Source organism: Eleutherodactylus coqui, chromosome 2 (assembly GCF_035609145.1).
Source record: "Eleutherodactylus coqui strain aEleCoq1 chromosome 2, aEleCoq1.hap1, whole genome shotgun sequence".
Classification (NCBI taxonomy): domain Eukaryota; kingdom Metazoa; phylum Chordata; class Amphibia; order Anura; family Eleutherodactylidae; genus Eleutherodactylus; species Eleutherodactylus coqui.
Genome location: NC_089838.1, coordinates 160230735 through 160250028, shown reverse-complemented (window position 1 = coordinate 160250028; position 19294 = coordinate 160230735). Strand labels below are relative to the sequence as shown.

Here is a 19294-nt window from a genome sequence, read left to right as displayed (position 1 = left end):
CAAATCTCGTCCACCTTGCTGCTTAGTCTCAGGCTTAAGATTGCAGGTGTGTGAACCCAGCCTAAGGGTGCTTTCCTAGACCCTGGAATATTTAGCAAATCGCGGCAGAAAGTGTTACCGTGCAGGAGCCCTGCGTGTCTAACATTGCGTGTGACGCGGATTTACAAATGGCTTAATTCTGCTGGGAAATCCATGTCAAAATCTGCATTTTGACATATGGATGTTGATGGCGGAATATTCCACAGCAGATTCTGGAATATTCCGCTGTGTAGAAGCACGCTCATAGTAACCATTGTCTGTGCCTCGTGTAATAGGGGCACATTACCAGCAATGGTGCCGCAGAGCCACATTTACCAGGACCAACCAGATGACCAGACAGACGTCTTACTGTTCTGCTGCAGCTCTGACTCCACTTTCCCAGTAGACACAGCATCATCAGACCACTTCCAGATAACGCCGGGCTCACACGGCTATATGCGGAATCTGCTTGGGGTGGCCCGTAGCGGATTCCAGCGGTGAGTCCGGCCGTGACCCTACGTCCGGCCATGTATTGTACTGCATATGACCGCGTACTCATGCAGCCCGCCATGCGCAGTGCACCTTTTTCTTTTTGTTTGTTTATATTTCCCGCGATGATCCATATGCAATGGGCTGCGGGTATATCCACGACCATAGAAACAATGGTCTCTATGGTCGTGCATTCCGTGGTAAAATAGAACATGCTGCATTCTATTTTCCACAAGCGGATTACACAATTCCGACCCGCTAATGTGAACAAGATTGTATAATATAATGTATTTGATTGGTCCGTGTATTACTGCAGATCAATCGCTCCCGAAATCGGCAATTCCTATCCGCTTTCCCAGTGGTCACAGTAGTTTCTTCTGACGTTTCCAGTTGTCACAGCAATCATCCCACTTGTCCAGTAGTCCCAGGGACCTCATCCACTTCCCCAGTAATCCTAGTAGCCACCCCTAGAATAGATGCAGCACTCTTACTGCACTCCTGCTGCAGTCATAGCGCCTCTTCATTACAGAGTAGTCACAGCCGCCCCAGCCCCCCATCCCAGCATTTCCCCCTTACCAGTAATATCCAGGAGCCCCCAATGCCTCCAGCAGCTAGAGCAGGCTTTCCTCTTAGGAGTATGTTCACAAAGGCCATTTTCGCTGCCGATTTTTTTTGCACTGGAAAATCCCCGCAAATCCCCAAATAACCCTCTACAGCCAAGTCGCCACAGATTTAGCTGTGGATTTGCTTCAGATTTCACCCTTTGCAATGCAAAGGATGAACTCCCCACTTAGGCCTCATGTCCACTAGGAAATTCAGACCCGCTCGGATTCTCCATGCAGAATCCCCCAGCGGGTCCCTCCTTTCCCGTGGACATGATGCCTAAAAATTGAATTTACTTACCTGTCCGGGCGCAGTGGATCTTCCCTCCGTCGTGGCCGGATCTTCTTTCTTCGGCCCGGCGGATGTGCTCGGCACGCCGGAAGCGTGCCGCGCGCATGCGCCGTGCACTGTTTTTTTTAACTCCTGCTCTCCTGCGCCGGAGAGCAGACATTCAGCTGCGGGTGTAGCGCGGGACCGGACGGCTTCCATAGGCTTCGCAGAAAATGGAGCATGCTGTGGGTGTTTTCCCGCACGTGCTATCCGCGCAGCAGGGAAAATTGACATCTGCAGGTATTTACTCACCTGCGGGTGTCCAATGCATCCCTATGGGCGCGGATCACGCGTACGGGACACCCGCGCGGATTTGGTAATTCTATTTATACATTGGACATGAGGTCTTAAAGTCGCAGCAAACGGTTGACAAGCTGCTGATTTAAAATCAGTGGCGTATGTCAATTCAGCTGCATATTCTGCAAGGACTTTTTTCACACCGCATGGACAAGATTTTTAAAAATCTCATCCACATGACTTGTAAATGCAGCATGGAAAATCCATAGCATTTACAGCTTGTGTGACCATATCCTAAAAGGCAGTGGGGGATCGGGAACTCAAAGTGGCCCTGTAAGAAAATTAAAAAGTGGCCCCATAATCACCACGAAGATTCCTGTGCTGACTGTCATCTGGGCTCTTGCTGTAGTGGCCAGGATCAGAGAAACTCTGATCCCCATCAGTTAACTCCCTAGATGTGCAGCCAATAGTGACCATGGCATATAGGTGGTTAAACAGAGGGACGGAACGCCCACTGTTCCTATCAACTCCCCACAAATGCAATCCCTGTATGCCGATAGGTAACCATGGCAGACAGAGACCTTGGAAAGACTCCGAGGCATGCCACAGCTGCAGCACTATTAGGCTGATCCTTCAACACCCTTATAGATTGCTTTCCAATTTTAGACTCACGGGGAATAATTCTTTGATATACTGAGTATACCAAATTATCAGTTTGTGACATTCTTTGTGGGTCTAAATAAAAAACAAGTTTCTAATAATTTTATTAACAATCACAGTTAAAAAAAATTATTTCATAAAAGTGACACACATACAATATCACTGTAATCATCGTGACCTATATAATAATTTCCATATGTCCCTGTATAAAACCCACTCTACTAAGACAAACACTACCAAAAATAGCACTGCATTAGGGCCAAATAACAGCCCCAGACTGTGACTCACAATACCACCATAGTATTGCTGCAAAAACACTATACAAAGACCATTCTTATTCCCTATACAGATACCAGCTTTACACAGGTATTCTACATACTATATAAGTGATTATAGTACCATTATATCCAGTAATCACAGGTGCAGTCATTCACTTTTCTTCTCCATCTATCCCAGACCACCATGATAACTTCTTCCAGTGAAACTTTGCCTCTGCAGAATTTGACACATAGACATCTTTGACATCTCAATTTTCCAGCAACCTGGCTTTGTTTTCCAAATGCCTACATAGTCTGCCTATCCATAGTTCCCCACTTAGTAATAATGTCACTCATGGTGACCCACACATTAATAGTGTTCCCTTTTTGTGCACCCTGTATGCCATGCACAATAAGTGCCACTTTTAATGCCCCACACACAGTAAAAGTGCCCACACTCAGTAATAATGCCCCTCATAGGCCCCCACTCTGTAATAATGCCCCATATAAACCCCTACTCAGTAATAATGTCTCACATACACCTCCACTTATTAATAATGCATCTCAAAGGCCTCCACTCAGGATTATTGTCCATCACAGACCCACACCAAGTTTTAGTGTTCCTCATAGGCCCCCAATAAGTATTAGTGCCCCTCATAGGTCTCCACTCAGTAACAGTGCCCCTCAGTAATTATGCCAAATGTATATAGTTATACTTACCTGTGTCATGGGAGGAGCAACACAGTTGAGCTTAACTGTTTTGGTGAAATCCATTGAAATGAAAAAAAAAAAAAAACTCACCTGTGTCGCTGCTCTCCCTCCTAACCTCTGAAGTTGGCTCTCCTGCACAGTTCACCCGCCGACTTCAATCACACATGTTGGGCCCACTGGCCAGTGCTTTAAGGGGTTGTCCGAGGTGGAAGTTCTTTGTTAAAACTGGTCCAGAGCTAATAAAGAGCTTGTACCCATCTCTCCCTGGTCTCTGCTAGTCCCACAGCTGCTCCGAGTCTCCTTGCTGCTGCAACATTTACAGGCTGCAGCAGACCATTTACAGGATGTCACAGGCTGCAGTAGCCTGTAAACAATACATCATTGAGGAGATCCAGAGCCACCAGCAGGACACTTGTGTGGAGCAGGGAGAGGTGAGTATGAGTTCTTTAGAATGTTTTTTTTGCATGGGGACCACAGTAGTGACAGTACGGGTATGTTCACACGTAGTGTAAATGCTGCAGTATTTATAGTACAAGCCATGTGGGTGAGATTGCAAAGGGTTAATTCTGCAGTGGACAGTACTTGTTAAGGGACCTTTCATACGGGACAGAGCCTGTTTGACGCTTTTCCTCATATAGTACTGGCTTTAGCCAGCAGATAGCGCAAGTTTTTCTCGACTGTTGCAGAATATGATTTTGATGTGAAATTGCCGCCAGGATTCTGCTATTTTCAATTCTGCAACAAAATCCAAATGTTAGCGGAGCGGATTTTGGTGCTGAATATCCCACAGAAGGGCATATTCCACAACACTGTTGCAGAATATTCCATCCTGTCTGAAAGCTCCCTATAGGCAATTATGTTATTATATTGTTTTGAACTCTCATAGGTGGTTGGGCCTGCCTAAATATGATTATTATCTGGGTAATGTGAAGTGACGTATTTGTTGTGTAGGGGAATGGTGATCATGGTTTTCTCTGTTCTTTGTGTTCAGTAGAATAAAACACTGACTGTGTAAGATGGAAAGTACAGCTGGGAGTTTGGATGTTGCCCAGCAGACTGACGTAGAGATTACATCCGAATATAATGAAATGAAGCAACTAATAGCTGCTGGTGTAGAACAGGTACAGTATGAGACAACGCATCAGGAGCAAGACCAGAACCTTAGTCTTCAGAATGGAGAAGTACAAAATCCAGGCCAGCCATCACAGATGGAGAGTGAAGAGACACCAGATATATCCGAAGACCAAAATAACTCAAATATGCCTGAGAAGAAGGATGACCTAGAAGGTGAGTGGCCACATTCAAAAAAGCTGTCCTAAAAAGAACTGCATAGTCCAATACCTGAAGTAGAACCATCTGAATGTGTTGTAGACCAAGAATTATCCGAAACAGTTAACTACAGTAAAGACAGTTCTCATCAGACGGAGGTAAGCACTGAGCACCTTCAAGAAATACAGGAAAACAATACGCAATCAACTATTGTAACTGAAGAGGACCGAGATAGCAATCTGCCGAGGCTTTCAGAAAACAGACCTGAAAAGAAAATATCTTCAGATGACCCCAGTGCTACAGCTACAGGTAATCCTTCTGCCAGACATTTAATATACGGAGGGGAAATGTTCGATGACAGTTTTCTGGCTTGCATTTTTACCTTTTCCAGTTTAAACTGCAACGAGGGGCCTTAAAAAGGCCTCCAGAGCTACCACAGCTAAGTGCTTTATAGGCTGTGTTGTCTTCAGCACACCCTAATAGATTAGATGTAAAACTGAAAGTCAATAGGAAGATTGCTTTGGCATACTTAGGGTGAAGTCACACGAACGTATATCGGCTCGGTTTTCACGCCGAGCCGATATACGTTGTCCTCGTGTGCAGGGGGGGGGAGGATGGAAGAGCCAAGTGCAGGCACTGAGCTCCCGGCCCCCTCTCTGCCTCCTCTCCGCCCCTCTGCACTATTTGCAATGGGGAAAGGTGGGACAGGGGGCGGGGCTAATTCTCAGAACTTAGCCCCGCCCCACCTCTTCCCATTACAAATAGTGCAGAGGGGCAGAGAGGAGGCGGAGAGGTGGCCGGGAGCTCAGTTCCTGCTCCTGGCTCTTCCATCCTCCCCCCCTGCACACGAGGACAACGTATATCGGCTCGGTGTAAAAACCGAGCCGATATACGTTCATGTGACTTCACCCTAAAGCATTATCAAAGTAATCAAGTGATCGCATCGTTATGTCCCCCAGTAGACTAAATACATTGTTAAAAGGAATGTTAATAAGGTTTGTTATAAAAAAAATAAATTGTGCAGTTAAAGAAAAATTAAAATAAAACCATTTTTTCCATAAAATGTGATTTTATTGTGTAAACATATTATACACGGACACATATATATGGTATCACTGCAATAATCATGGCCCGAATAAAATAATTAACACGTTGTGTTAATGGTTTAAAAAAGAAAAACTGCAACAAACAGCAACTGAATGTTTTTAACCAATCCTCACCAAAAAAGAAAATAAAGAAATGTTAATCATTATGTCCCAATAATGGTACCGATGAAATCTACATCTTATCTTGCAAAAAAAAACTATTCTCATACGGGCACATCGATAGAACTGTATGGCCCTTTGATGTGGCAGCACAGAAATGAAAAAAGTCTTGTGGGCCTACGGTCAAAATAGGTATGGTACTTAAAAGTTTATAGGGCCATTCCAATAAAAATAGGCATTATGTAACCAGACCCCGGTATATATATTCAACTAGTATTACCTTGTTTAGTTATGCTTTTCTGCCTGAGGAGTCCCGGAGTCCTTCTCTTCTGGTGGGTCACATGATCTCATTATGACCACTATTTCAGTCACCAGAATTCCAATATGGCTTCATTCCAGAACGGCACCAATGAAAACATCAACTCCTCTCAGAAAAAACAATAAGGCTAACAACATGTCAATTATACAGTACTGTGAACAGTGAGCGAAACGAAAATGAAAAACAATGTCAAGGTTGCAGTTTTGTATACAGCTCAGCTCCTAAAACATGCAATAAAAAGCAATCCAAAAGTCAACAGTACCTAAAAAGGGTACCAATGAGAACATACGTTTATTCTGCAAAAAACAAGCCCCATACACTTCCATAGATGGGGAAATAAAAGCAAGTGAAAAGGACAGCGCCCCAATTCAGTTAAAAGGATACTGGGTGGTAAAAACCATAAACTCACCATGTGCTCCGGCACTCCCCAAACATGTATGCACCATAACACCAAGAGGCTATGATCACTAACATGCCAACGGATCATATGCCTCTGTCCGATAGACATCCACAGGAGGGGAGCGCCAGCCCAAGGCGTGTAACCCATCAGGTCCTAATATAATAATAGTTGGAAAACAAGAAAAATGCAGACAGTGCTCAGAGAGCAATATTAATGGCCAGTGTGATAATGAAGAAAATAATGTAGCATACCTTACTTCAATGCATGTTATACTGTATTATATTTCTCCATTAACACACTTGTCATCTGTATTGAGCACTCGCTGTTTTGTTCTTGTTTCCTACGATAAATTTAAAAAGGATATGACTCCTAGAATATGGAGACACAAAATATAGAAAAAGTGTTTGTTGTGCAAAAGTAGTAATGTATACGAAAGCTATATAAATTGTGTATTACTGTAATTGTATCAGTGCACAGAATAACAGTAACATTACAATTATACCACATGGTAAATGCTATAAAATCAACAAAATTTAAAAAACTTTCAGAATTGCTGTTTTTACACACTACATCACTCAAAAACAAGATAAAAAAAGACCAAAAGTCAAATTTTTACCAAAATGGTTTCAATGAACATGTCAACTCATCCTGCAAAGAACAAGCCCTCACACAGCTCCATAGATGAAAAACTAAAAAAGTTATGTCATTCTCTGAATATGGGGGGGCAAGAAAAAAATTGCTATGAAAAATGCTTTTATTCTGTAAAAGTAGTAAAAAATATTTTTTGTGTATTTCCATAATTGTAGTGGCCCCCAGAATAAGATTAACCTGCTGTTTATACCTCATGGTGGACAGCACATAGAAAGTAAATAAAACAACAATATATGGCATGTAGTTTGGACAGCATGTTCAAGTTGACAGGTTCCCTTTAAGTATGGCCAGATCGCTCCCTATTCTCAGTGGCAATATGGGAGTAAGCCTGAGTGGCATGTTATTTTATTGAGAAACCATTTGTGGAGACACTGCCTAAGGGCTAGTTCGCATTCTGCATACAGGGGTGCATGGGATTTGTCCGGTTTCTATTCGATCATCGAGCATTTCACGTCTGATCTGGAACGAAGCCTGTGAACGGGGGTTCCAACTGCGGATGTGAACATATCCAAATATATTCAGGTCTGCACTATGTGAGCTATGTGTTGTTTAGATACTGGACAATCACATTAGTATCTCAACATGAATAACGTGAATGTGGTTGAGGTTTGGCATTACTCAGACCATGCCTTTTCCCAACTCATATAACCATGAAAGGGAACCTGTCACACCCCACTGCAACTTATACTAAGTTATGGTGCTGCTAGGGGATGTGGAAGAAGGAGCCGGGTGATGAAGTTTTTATACTCGCCTGCTCCCGCAATCCAGTGGTGTCCCCCTCTGAAGTCGGTGGACAGCACAAAAATCTGACTCTTTTCAGTGTCCCATGCGTGTGCTCTCCTGTACAAGTCTATGGGAGAACTTAGGCACAGAACACTGAAAAGAGTCAGATTTTCGTGCTGACCCCCGATTTCACATGGGGACACCACTGGATTGTGGGAGTGGGTGAGTATAAAAAATAATACTGTGCCTATCATATCCCGTAACTTAGCTTATGGTGCGGTGGGGTGTGTCAGGTTCCCTTTTGAATTAAATGTAATCTAAGCTGAATGGATAAGCCAGTGTGAAGCTATGATCCATGGTGAACTAATGTAACCCTTTTCCTCCTTTCAGTAAAGGTGATGCTAGCTCCTGATGGCCAAGTAATCACTGTTGCATTTTCTATCGGAAAATCTATTGAGCACGTAAAGAGCTACTTTGCATCCCAAATGAAGATCCCAGAAGCAGTCATAAGGATAATGTTTGAAGGTAAAATACAAATATGTGGCAGTGTGTCGTGTATCTTCACTCCTACAATAGTGGCACTGTTTGTTAGGAGGGACAGCCATCACATAGAGATATCTAAGCTTTATTAATGTGCAGTTCAAACTCACCACTTTCTTGACAGTCAGGTTTGTATCTTGTTATAAGGGGGAGGTAGGAAAAGTTGCACTGGAGCTTGTAATAATATTTGTTTCTGTCATAGCAATACCAGATTTACCCCTTTCCAATACACGGTCTGACGTCTAAAGACATTCTGATTGAAGGCTGTACAGCTCCGATGTCGGAAGACGTCCGTCAGGGTATTCTTACTGTAGATTACTGGTTGCTCTATTGTTGGGGGCCTCTCCAGCATGTCACATACCGCAGTACTGGCTCTAGCCAGCAGATGGCGTTATTGTAGAATGGCAGAAAGAGTAAGCCCCCTAGGAAACCCTGAATTCAAAATTGGATTGCAAAGGGTTAAAAAGACGTACTGCTTGCAGTGCACCCACATCTCTCTCCTCCTTTTTTGTTTCTTACAATTGATAGTCAACTATAAACCTCAAAGAGGAGCTGTCAGCTAGCCTAACGTGTCTGCCTTAGGAAATAACTGTATTCCCATCTAAGGCTACCTACACACGGCAGAGCGCAATCCTGGCCCAATATCCTGCTCACTAGCATGCGTTTTCACATCAATGTGGGGTGTTTTGGGGGCAAAAACGCCTTCCATCACTTTTGTGAAGTAGTCATCCTCCGTCGCAACTTTAAGGCGCATTAGAGGATTGGCAAATGTTTCCCACTGTTTTCAGTGGGAAACCTCGCATCGCACAAACATGAGCATCGCACAGCGTACAATGTATTTAACTGTTACACTGAAAACAACAGTAGTCGTTCCGAGCAACGCAAAAAGATAGGATATGCCACAACATATATATTCATATCCGCGCAATTTTTGTGCGTCTCGAAATTCACAAATATTGCGCAAGTTTCTCGGCTGTGTGAAACTGGCCTCATATATGTACATCTTAGGGGTTGTTCCCACTAGCGCTAGAGATTTCCATTCCTCTGTTCTGTTTTTGGAGCAGAGAAATAGAAATCAAACTGAATTAAATGGTTTCATTTTGTTCTCTACTGATTTCAATGTTTTTTTCCACAAAAACAGAAATATTTCCATTTAATTCTGTTCCGTTTCATTTCCATTTGAAAAATGGAAGTGAAGGGGAATGGCATTAAATGGAAATATTTCCGTTTTTGTAAAAGACCCATTGAAATCAAAGTGAAACAAAACAAAATCCTTTAATTTTCTTTTGATTTCTGTTTCTCTGCTCTAAAAACGGAAAAGAGGAATGAAATTCTATAGTACTAGTAAGAACAAGCCCTTAGCCTGGTGTGGTTTTAAAAAACAACTCTGCCCATAGTAACCAATCAGAGCACAAGGCATGACGTTTGTTGTATAGGATGGCTATGCAAAATGAGCCCAGCACCACACTCTTATGAAAGCTGTCTAAGAGAATCTGTGTTGTCCATAGCAACCAATCACACTGCAGCTTTCATGTTACTTTAGCAGTATAAGAAATGAAAGCTGAGCTGTGATTGGCTGTGCTGTGATTGGTTGTTAGGGGCAACAAGCACAGAATTTCTTGCAGACGGCTTTCATAAGAGTGTGGTGCTGGCCTATTTTTTGTGGTCCACCATGTGGATGCTGTGGTGATAATGAGTGAGTAGCATGTAGTAGTAAATAATGTGTACACAAGAGGGCAGAGTTGTTTGACTGTACCATATAAGGCTAAGATGTACAAATATTAGATTATGTACCACTACATGCTATTCTTCACACTCACTCGGCATCACTACTACATCTGCAGGGTGGGTCATGTAAATGTAACTTGGCACCACACTCTTATGAAGGCTGTCTAAAAGAAAATCTGTCTCTGTTGCCTGTAGGAACTAATCACAACGCAGCTTTCATTTCTTATGCTGTTGAGTTAAATGAAAGCTGTGCTGTAATTGGTTGCTATGGGCAACAAATATTTTCTCATCAACAGCTTTCATAAGAGTGTGGTGTCGGGATAATTTTGCATGGACCAACCTGGACAACAAAACTTCATGCCTCACATCATCTACATCCACACAAGTGGCGTGAAGCCACCTCTCTCAAACACACCAGTTTACATAGTAGGATTCTGGCTTGGCTAGTGAGAGGCCTGTGATGTGAGTCGGGAGGGGGTATCATCACTCCTTGAGGAGAGAACCTAGAAAGTGAGTGAGGAGACTTATAAGGCCATCCATGCTCCTCTGGGAAATATATGTAAATAAGGGAAATGGAACACTAAGGCTCCTCACGCACCTTCTGGGTGTTCCCCTTAAGGAGAGATGATACCCCCCTCCCGACTCATGGCATAGGCCTCTCACTAGCCAAGCCAGAATCCTACTGCACACTGATCCGGGGCAAACACCCCCAAAACAGCCGTCTGTGTATGGATTCTGGCTTGGTTTTCAATTCCCAATCATTGTTTCATAGACCTGTATAAAAGGTCGGACATTGATTTGCAGGAATGCTGCCATCCAATAAGTGGGGCTGCAGGGATATTGTTCCATCTCCCTTATTTGCATATGAATGCCAGCATATCTATCACATTTTTATTTTTAATTTGATTTTTACATTCAAGAAAATATTGACATTTTCTTAGTGTTTGGAAATGGACCAGTTCATAAGGTATTTATAAGCAGGTTGTTGTATTGTTTATAATTCCACTCTACCTTCAGCATGTTCTTTAGAAATCTCCTTGTCAACTTAGGCCGAATTGTAGAAGACAGTGAGACTCTAGTGGATCTCGGTATTAGACCTCATGGAATGATTCAGCTGGAGATGCATTCAAAGAATCCTGAAAACTATCCAATTAAAGCTATGAAACTTCAGCATGAATACAGCATGCCAGATGTCATCACTGTCAGGGTGCAAACAGGTTTGACTTATTTCCACTATTTTTTCAACTTTTCAACTACTTTTATTTCTTCCACTATACGGCTCAATTTTGACCATTGTCTGTGTATAGCACCCCTCACTCTCCACCTCGCCATACTGTGCACATCTCCAGCCCCGCTATACCGTTGACATCTCCACCTCGCCATACCGTGCACATCTCCAGCCCCTTTACCTTCTGTATCACCCCATTACTTGTAGTATGTAAGCTCGTTGGAGCAGGACCCTCACCCCTATTGTATCAATCAACTGATTACTAGGTAACAGTGTTTTTGTTTCTGTTCCCCCTGACTTCGGAATATGTTGGTGCTATATAAATAAAGATTATTATTATGTATTCTAAACATGCTTCCTAGAAGTATCTATTATGTCTATTTGTTATATATTTTCCTAGGAGATGAAGCCTATCAAGATATAGCAGTAGAAATTGAAAGACTTAATTACCGTAAACCTTATTTGGGTGGATATCAGCATAAAGTGACTGGTGTGGTCTTCCATCATGCTGGAACACAAACTGTACCGAAAAAGATACCAGAGAAAGACATTGCTAGGTTCTGCAGAGATACGCAGGTATCATTTCAGTGTTGGGATTATTTGTGTCATTGTTTACCATTTGGGCCACGGTCACACAGGGCGGATTCCCGACGGGAATGTCGCGGTTTGGCCGCAGCGAAAAACCGCGACATTTTCACTGGGAGAACCGGTGCAGCGGCTTTGAAGCGGCCCGGCCGCTCGCTCTTCCGCTGCGGCCGGCGCTCCCATAGGAAAAAAAATAGACATGCTGCCGTCGGCAAATCCGTGCCGCAGCAGCGGCTTTTGCCGGCTTAGCCGCAGCGGATTTGCCGTCCCGTGTGGACGAGATTTCTGAGAAATCTCGTGCACATGGCTGGCTAATCCTGGGATTTGCGGCCACATGTGGATTTGCCGCAGCGAAATTCCGCGCGGAATTTCCGCGGCAAATCCGCCCTGTGTGAACCCAGCCTAAGAGTCTTAAAGACTTATTTAAATAGTCCTAAATACATGTGTTAAATACTTGGCCATATACTCAGCTTTACATGCACACTTCACCTCTTTCCTAAATAGAAGAGCACAGTGCTCTGCTATATCTGTAAATCCCATATACTGTGCTTTAATGGGGAGTGACGTGCACATGCTGTCCATCTTTCCGTGTCCTCTCCACCTATTCACAGCTGCAGCTAGCCATCTGAAATTGTGAAACAGGGGGCATAGGCACCTTGTTCTTCTGATAGGTGGGGGTCCGTGCTCATGAGCGAGAGACGTTTTGCTAGATTGTATGTCAATTCATGCCATAGAGGATTCTGGCCCCCCAATTTAGAGGAGCTATATATTATCCTGCTTTATAAAATAGTATAAAGTTAAGAACATTTTAATATACGTTTTTCATGTTTTCCTCATATTCTTCATGATTTCCACTTGCTGGCCATGAATGAGGGCATTCTTCATAAGCTATATAACACAGCCTACATCCACTGCATATGGAACTAGGTTAGCTCTTGAGCCCACTCCATACATTTCCTGCACACATTCGCCGTAGATATACAGCAAATGTCACAAGGATTTAAAGGGCTATTCCCATCACAGCAGTGCCGTCAGTGTGTAGAAAATTGCAACACAGCCCCATTAAAGTAAAAGGGGCTCTGCTGCAACTCCCTGTACAGCAATGCTTTCAATCACACACTGTGCAGCACTGTGGCTCCTTCCATCAGTAAGTGATGGCATCTGCAAGCGATATGCCATCACTTAGTTATATGGGAAAGCCCTGTTTATTAGGTATGCAGAAGGTGTAAGCAAATAATTCCCATTGTGTTCCCTTTTTCTTATAGTTCAATGGATCACCCTAGCTTGCTACGAATAGCAATGTGTAGGGCTATCAAGCACTCACTGTGACAGCATTAATATTCATACTAATGTATAATTAGTCTGCTTCTGTTAATAATGAAAATAATTATTTCTTATGTGAGCCATATTGAAGTGTTTTTAAATGTTGCAACCTAATTTTCTCTTTTAGACAGTTTTTGAAAAGAAAAAGCCCCAACAGTCTAGGAACACAATGGCCACGCAAATGACAAAAATTGGTTGCTACGTTACAAATATTACAGACAGACTAATAGAGCCGAAGAAATATGTTACTGCTGATGAATTCCATGCAAGAAGGCTGAAAGCCGTAAGTGACTAGATGCCCTCATTTGGTTTTCTCACTGTGAAAAATATGTAGTGGAAAAAAGTAGAGAGAATTCGGAGCCACTTAAAAGAAAATCATGGGAAAAGTTTGCTGTGGTGTACAAAGCATGCCATGTACTGTATAGCTATGGTGTGTAATTGGGTGTATCTATCCTAAATCATGAGAAAGTGGTACTGTGAGTGTGATTGGGACTTTTAGAGGGTCATTGTTGGCTGGCAGAATTAAGAGAACTTTGATGGCCTTTAAATTCTTATGGGGGCATCTGCTGACAACCTATAATGGGGGCTTCTGTAATTACCATTTATTGGGCTTCTCTTGAAGGCACATGAGAACATCTGTGGCATGCATACTGTATAGTGGGTACATGTGGGGTTTAGTTATGCATTCTGTTATACAGGAATTTTGGGGCCACTGAAAAAGGGCCATATACGCCAAGCAAATCACATATATCCATTGTTTATGTGCTGCTTAGGTGGGTGAGACTGTAGGTACAAAAGAGGAACTGCACATAGCTACTCTACGTAAGGCTTCAGCGGGAAAAGGCAATGTCTTTTTAGTGGAGATATGGTCTAATGGTAAGAGGCTGAAAGATTCTCCAAACCTGAGCCTTAGAAATGCATTTCTGTGGTTGTTGAATAAGAGCTTATATGCATAATTTGTAATATGATTCATTTTAGGTAATTACTATACAGACTTACTTTCGACGTTTCCACGCCAAAAGAGTGGTGCAGCAATTGAGAGAAGAGAGAAGACTAAGGTTGGAATGGGAGGAAAAGGAGGAATTAAGAAAAAGAAAAGAGAAGCAGGAAAGATTGAGGAAGGAATATGAGCGCAGAATGAACCCAAAGAACAAGGAAGACTTTGAGTTGCTCTACCATGCTCTTGAATGTAGGTCTAAAGTATTGTGTTGCATGAAACTGGACATGGATGATGTTTAAAAACGTAGATAAAGATTTGACCTTTGTTGACATCTGCATTGTGGTTCTCGTTATAATGTAAACTTTGAAGCAATGCCGGACCTGTCACACAGTGAACACCGGCCCCCATTGACTTATAAAGGAGTCCTTTCGGTTCCTTTGAGGTGACCAGCATTTTGACATAGCACAATTTCCCTGTGATGAAAAGACAAAATCTACGACAGGAGCTTCTGTAATTCAGATGTGAGCATAGCTCTACCCATGGCAAGCTGTTATTTAGTAACTGGAGGTCAGATAAAGTAAGCATCAGATTGGTGGTTGCAGGCAAAGCCACTGTTATTTTGTCTATGTTCCTTTCAAACATTTACTAAATTGTCTGAACAAAAAATTATGCTGTCTTCAACTATAATGATTTTGTTAACTAACTTCTTCACGAAATACTACCAATACACTAATATGTAAGAATCCCACCCAAAAAAACTCTGAATATTTCAACTTACTGCAAACTGATTGGAACCTGTAAAGAGAAATATTGAGGATATCTGCAGACCTCTATGTGAGATAGTTGAGAATACGCTGAACCCTGTTCTGCCAGGTAAGATGGTCCCCAGCTATCATGTCGACCAGCCCAAAATAATGTGACTGCAGTGACAGGCTTGTCAAAATTATAAAGTTGTTTTATTCCTCCATTACAAAAAATGTAATGTTTTGACCCTGACTGCGTCTTTGTCAAGTACATTAAAACATAGTGGAATACAGTATAATGCTACACAAGTGATTCCACCCCCAGGAGGTACATCCTACTGCCATTTGTCTATTAAGATGCATAATCCATTTAATCCCTTGAGTGGCGGGTTTCTTACCACCCTGTCGTACCCACCAGGGCAGGTTTTTTAAATGGTCTAATCATTTAATTTCAACTAGTTTTTTTTTGTCCCTTTAGGGGACTTCCACAGAGACTCATCAGGACCCCCTGATCACATTCAGGAGGTTCGATGGTGACAGCCCTTTAAATGCTGCAGTCACACAGATTGCAGCATTTAAAGGGTTAACACAGCAGAAATTGGAGGTTTTCTCTGATCTCTGCTGTAAGAGCTGGTGCCTGGCTGTCCTCTGACAGCCAAGCACCAGCTATCCCTGTCACAGAGACCATCGGCTTGCTTCTGACAAGCAATGGTTTCTATGGCAACCTGTAAACAAACCAGTGCAGGAGTTTGAATTTAGAAGCCGGAGATTGCCGGCAGATCGGCAATATCTTCCTGCTTCTGTTTTTCAAAGTCCTGCACTGGTTCTCTGTGGGACTGTGCAGGCAGAGCACAATGCCACAGCTCCCATAGTGATACATAGCCCGGAAATCTTCCGGGCTATATCGCTATGGGCAGTGGAGCTCGTCCCGGAAAATTTCCGGGCGTGCCACTCAAGAGGTTAATAATTTGTGATCAATGGGGGGATTATCTGACTGTTTAAAACCTTTTGGGATCCCATAACATATCAATACAGTCCTAGCATTTTTGCCTGTAAAACATTTTCAACTTTGTGCATATTTTAAGAAGAAGCTTAGGCTCCTTTTACATAGTTCAACATGAACGATAATTATATATATAATCTCCAATCAACGAGATTTTTGCTAATTGAGATGTGTTGGAAACTTTGATGATTTTTCCAGCAGCTCAATTGAGCCAATGAGCGAACAGAGGAACAAACGCTGATGCCCATGCTGGGTAATGATCATGTGAACAAACATTCTCATGAACGTTTGTTTATGATCATTGTTCTGTTTAAAAGGGACTTTAGATGGATGTCCTGATAATTATTTTTACTGACTTGGGTCAAAATCTGAATCTTTAATCTCATCCAATTAAGAATGTTTTCACTTTGAAATGCCTTTTAAGAAGCTGTGTCAAGCTTGCAAGTGAAGATGATTCATTTAAAACTGTGAGTACAAGTTGTGAGGTTGTTATTTGAATTGCAAAAAAAAGGTTTAGGGTTTTAGTGGAGAACGTATTAAGAAAATAGAACATAGCACTGCTCTAAAATTACATTTTGTAATATTATTGCAATACTGACATATTTCTTCTTTTTTTCCCTCAAGCTGACACATTCTTTTTAGTTTACACAACAAATTTGGAAAAACACATATACTTCAGAAATAACAGAATTGTAACCAGAAGAATGGTGTGTTGTTTTTAAGACAGAGGAGTACAGGGAATAAAAGACAAATGAAAACCCGATGAATTTTTCTGTACCTAAAATAGTAATTTTGTAATCATTTATAATTAGAGATGAGCGAGCATACTCGCTAAGGGCAATTGCTGGAGCGAGTATTGCCCTTAGCGAGTACCTGCCCGCTCGAGAGAAAAGGTTCGGCTGCTGGCGCGGGTGACAGGTGAGTTGCGGCGTGAGCAGGGGGGGAGAGAGGGAGAGAGAGATCTCCCCTCCGTTCCTCCCCGCTCTCCCCCGCCACTCCCTGCCCGCCACCGGCAGCTGAACCTTTTCTCTCGAGCGGGCAGGTACTCGCTAAGGGCAATGCTCGCTCGAGCAATTGCCCTTAGCGAGTATGCTCGCTCATCACTATTTATAATGCATTTTCTGTTACATTCATTTTTACATCTTTATTTATAATACTAATAATTTCTAAATTAAGGAATGTATTTGTGTTTTGGTCTTAGTGTGGAGAAAAGAAGAGTTAGAACGAATTAATCAACTCTATACTGGTGCAGAAAGGAAAGCAGCCCTTTGTGCTCTTCTGGACCAAGAGACTCATTTGATTAGCTCTATAGGCAGGCACAAAATAGATGCAGGTGAAGAGAACCAACAGAAAGCTATTCAAAATCTTCTAAGTAAGGTCTGTAATTCTACAGTACATGTATAAATTTGTCAATTAAAGAGCAACTGCTCTTTATTTTATTTTTTTTGTTATATATATAACAAAGAGAAAACTTTGAGCCATTTATCAATATATGTATTTAACTGAATTTGGACACTTTTAGTTGAAATCACTGAGAGATCATGTTACAACTGCTCGTAGATGTGCATGCAGAGGGGAGGAGATGGAGGAAGTAGCTGGAAAGAGAAAGAGAGACACAGACACACGATGCTGCTGGTTCTATTAGGTGTTTTACTCTTTTATCTCAGTACTGGATTCACAGCTACACTGCTCAATAATGCTGTATAATGTCCTCCATGCTGCTTCTGTGTGTGCTACAGAAAAATAGAGCAGCAGGATCTTCTCTCTTCTATGTGTGTATTGTATGATTCTGAGCCAAACATTACATATTTTGTTTTCATCATTCAATATCAATATTCTGCCACATGATTGATCAAAGTCTATTCATAATACCTAAAACTTTCCATTCTTTAGTAATTCTGTTATTTTCCTTAAAGGGGTTGTCCCGTGCCGAAACGTTTTTTTTTTTTTTCAATAGCCCCCCCGTTCGGCGCGAGACAAACCCGATGCAGGGGTTAAAAAAAAAAAACCGGACAGTGCTTACCTGAATCCCCGCGCTCCGGTGACTTCTCACTTACCTTGTGAAGATGGCCGCCGGGATCTTCTCCCTCGGTGGACCGCAGGTCTTCTGTGCGGTCCATTGCCGATTCCAGCCTCCTGATTGGCTGGAATCGGCACGTGACGGGGCGGAGCTACGAGGAGCCGCTCTCCGGCACGAGCGGCCCCATTCAGAAAAGAAGAAGACCGGACTGCGCAAGCACGTCTAATCGGGCAATTAGACGCTGAAAATTAGACGGCACCATGGAGACGAGGACGCTAGCAACGGAACAGGTAAGTGAATAACTTCTGTTTGGCTCATATTTAATGCACAATGTACATTACAAAGTGCATTAATATGGCCATACAGAAGTGTATAACCCCACTTGCTTTCGCGGGACAACCCCTTTAATACGTGTCTAAACATCATAATGATTTAGCATATTTATTTATCAATACAGGTTAAAATGAAGTTATCCTCTATCCACAGATTAATGGGGTTTTCGGAAAATAAGAAAAAATTGTAGACTCGAATAAATAAAAAGTCTTATTCACTGGTTAGATTTTTCCATCATTTTGGTCCTTGAAGAAGCTGCAGTGGTCACATGGTGTTCATTGTACACATGACTGCTCAGCCAATCACTGGCATTTTGAGGGCTTGAAATCCGTTTCTAGTTTTCTGTAGCGTTTTTGTCTCAACTTACAATGTTTTGAATTCAGAATGGTCGTCTCAGAATGTAATAATAACTAAATTTTAATGTAAGTTTCAGAGCATCACTTATTGACCATCAATGGTACTGCAGCTTTTTCATTTTACAGTGCATTTATAACTATATTTTCTCTGAGTGTTGAAGGGATTCCAGGCATTAACATATTTAAGCCAGTTCATAAACAAATAAGCTTATTTATCTGGCAAAAATAGAAGCCTCTGGTTCCATTCTCAATCATGACCAAACAAATGTGTCATGGGGTAATGGGTATTTCCAACCTTACTCTGCACCATGCAGTTTTGTACTGTCCCAGGTGAGATGTTGATGGACCCCCAGTTGTGATAAAATTTGGCTTCTGCTAGAATCAAAATTAAGACAAATGTTTGACTGGCAAGCTTACTTGCTGTCATGGTATATGCCCCCCATGGCATTACCTACAATGTCACCAACAGTGGTCGACTCTTTACTAGTCTGGAAGTCCACCTATGTTGGCTAAAAACCTCTCACCCGGTAAAAGCACTCCCAGTATCATTATCTTTTCTCACTTTTCAATTCCCAAATGTTTCAGTGTCTGAGAAGGGGATTAAAATCATATCACAGTTATTG

The 19294-nt window shown here is 42.2% G+C and overlaps 1 protein-coding gene across 3 annotated transcripts in view; it reads left to right on the top strand.

The window, feature by feature from the left end:
- Window positions 1–19294, top strand: part of IQUB (IQ motif and ubiquitin domain containing) — a 39967-nt gene that overhangs the window by 2578 nt on the left and 18095 nt on the right. For 2 of the 3 annotated variants that reach the window (XM_066591849.1, XM_066591851.1), the window contains exons 2-9: window positions 4297–4592; window positions 4677–4883; window positions 8263–8397; window positions 11190–11357; window positions 11769–11944; window positions 13404–13559; window positions 14255–14465; window positions 17164–17339. In XM_066591849.1, the coding sequence (XP_066447946.1) occupies window positions 4322–4592; window positions 4677–4883; window positions 8263–8397; window positions 11190–11357; window positions 11769–11944; window positions 13404–13559; window positions 14255–14465; window positions 17164–17339 (1500 nt within the window). In that variant the 5' untranslated portion in view covers window positions 4297–4321. The remainder of the gene's footprint in view (window positions 1–4296; window positions 4593–4676; window positions 4884–8262; window positions 8398–11189; window positions 11358–11768; window positions 11945–13403; window positions 13560–14254; window positions 14466–17163; window positions 17340–19294) is intronic. The other variant, XM_066591850.1, reaches the window with a different exon arrangement.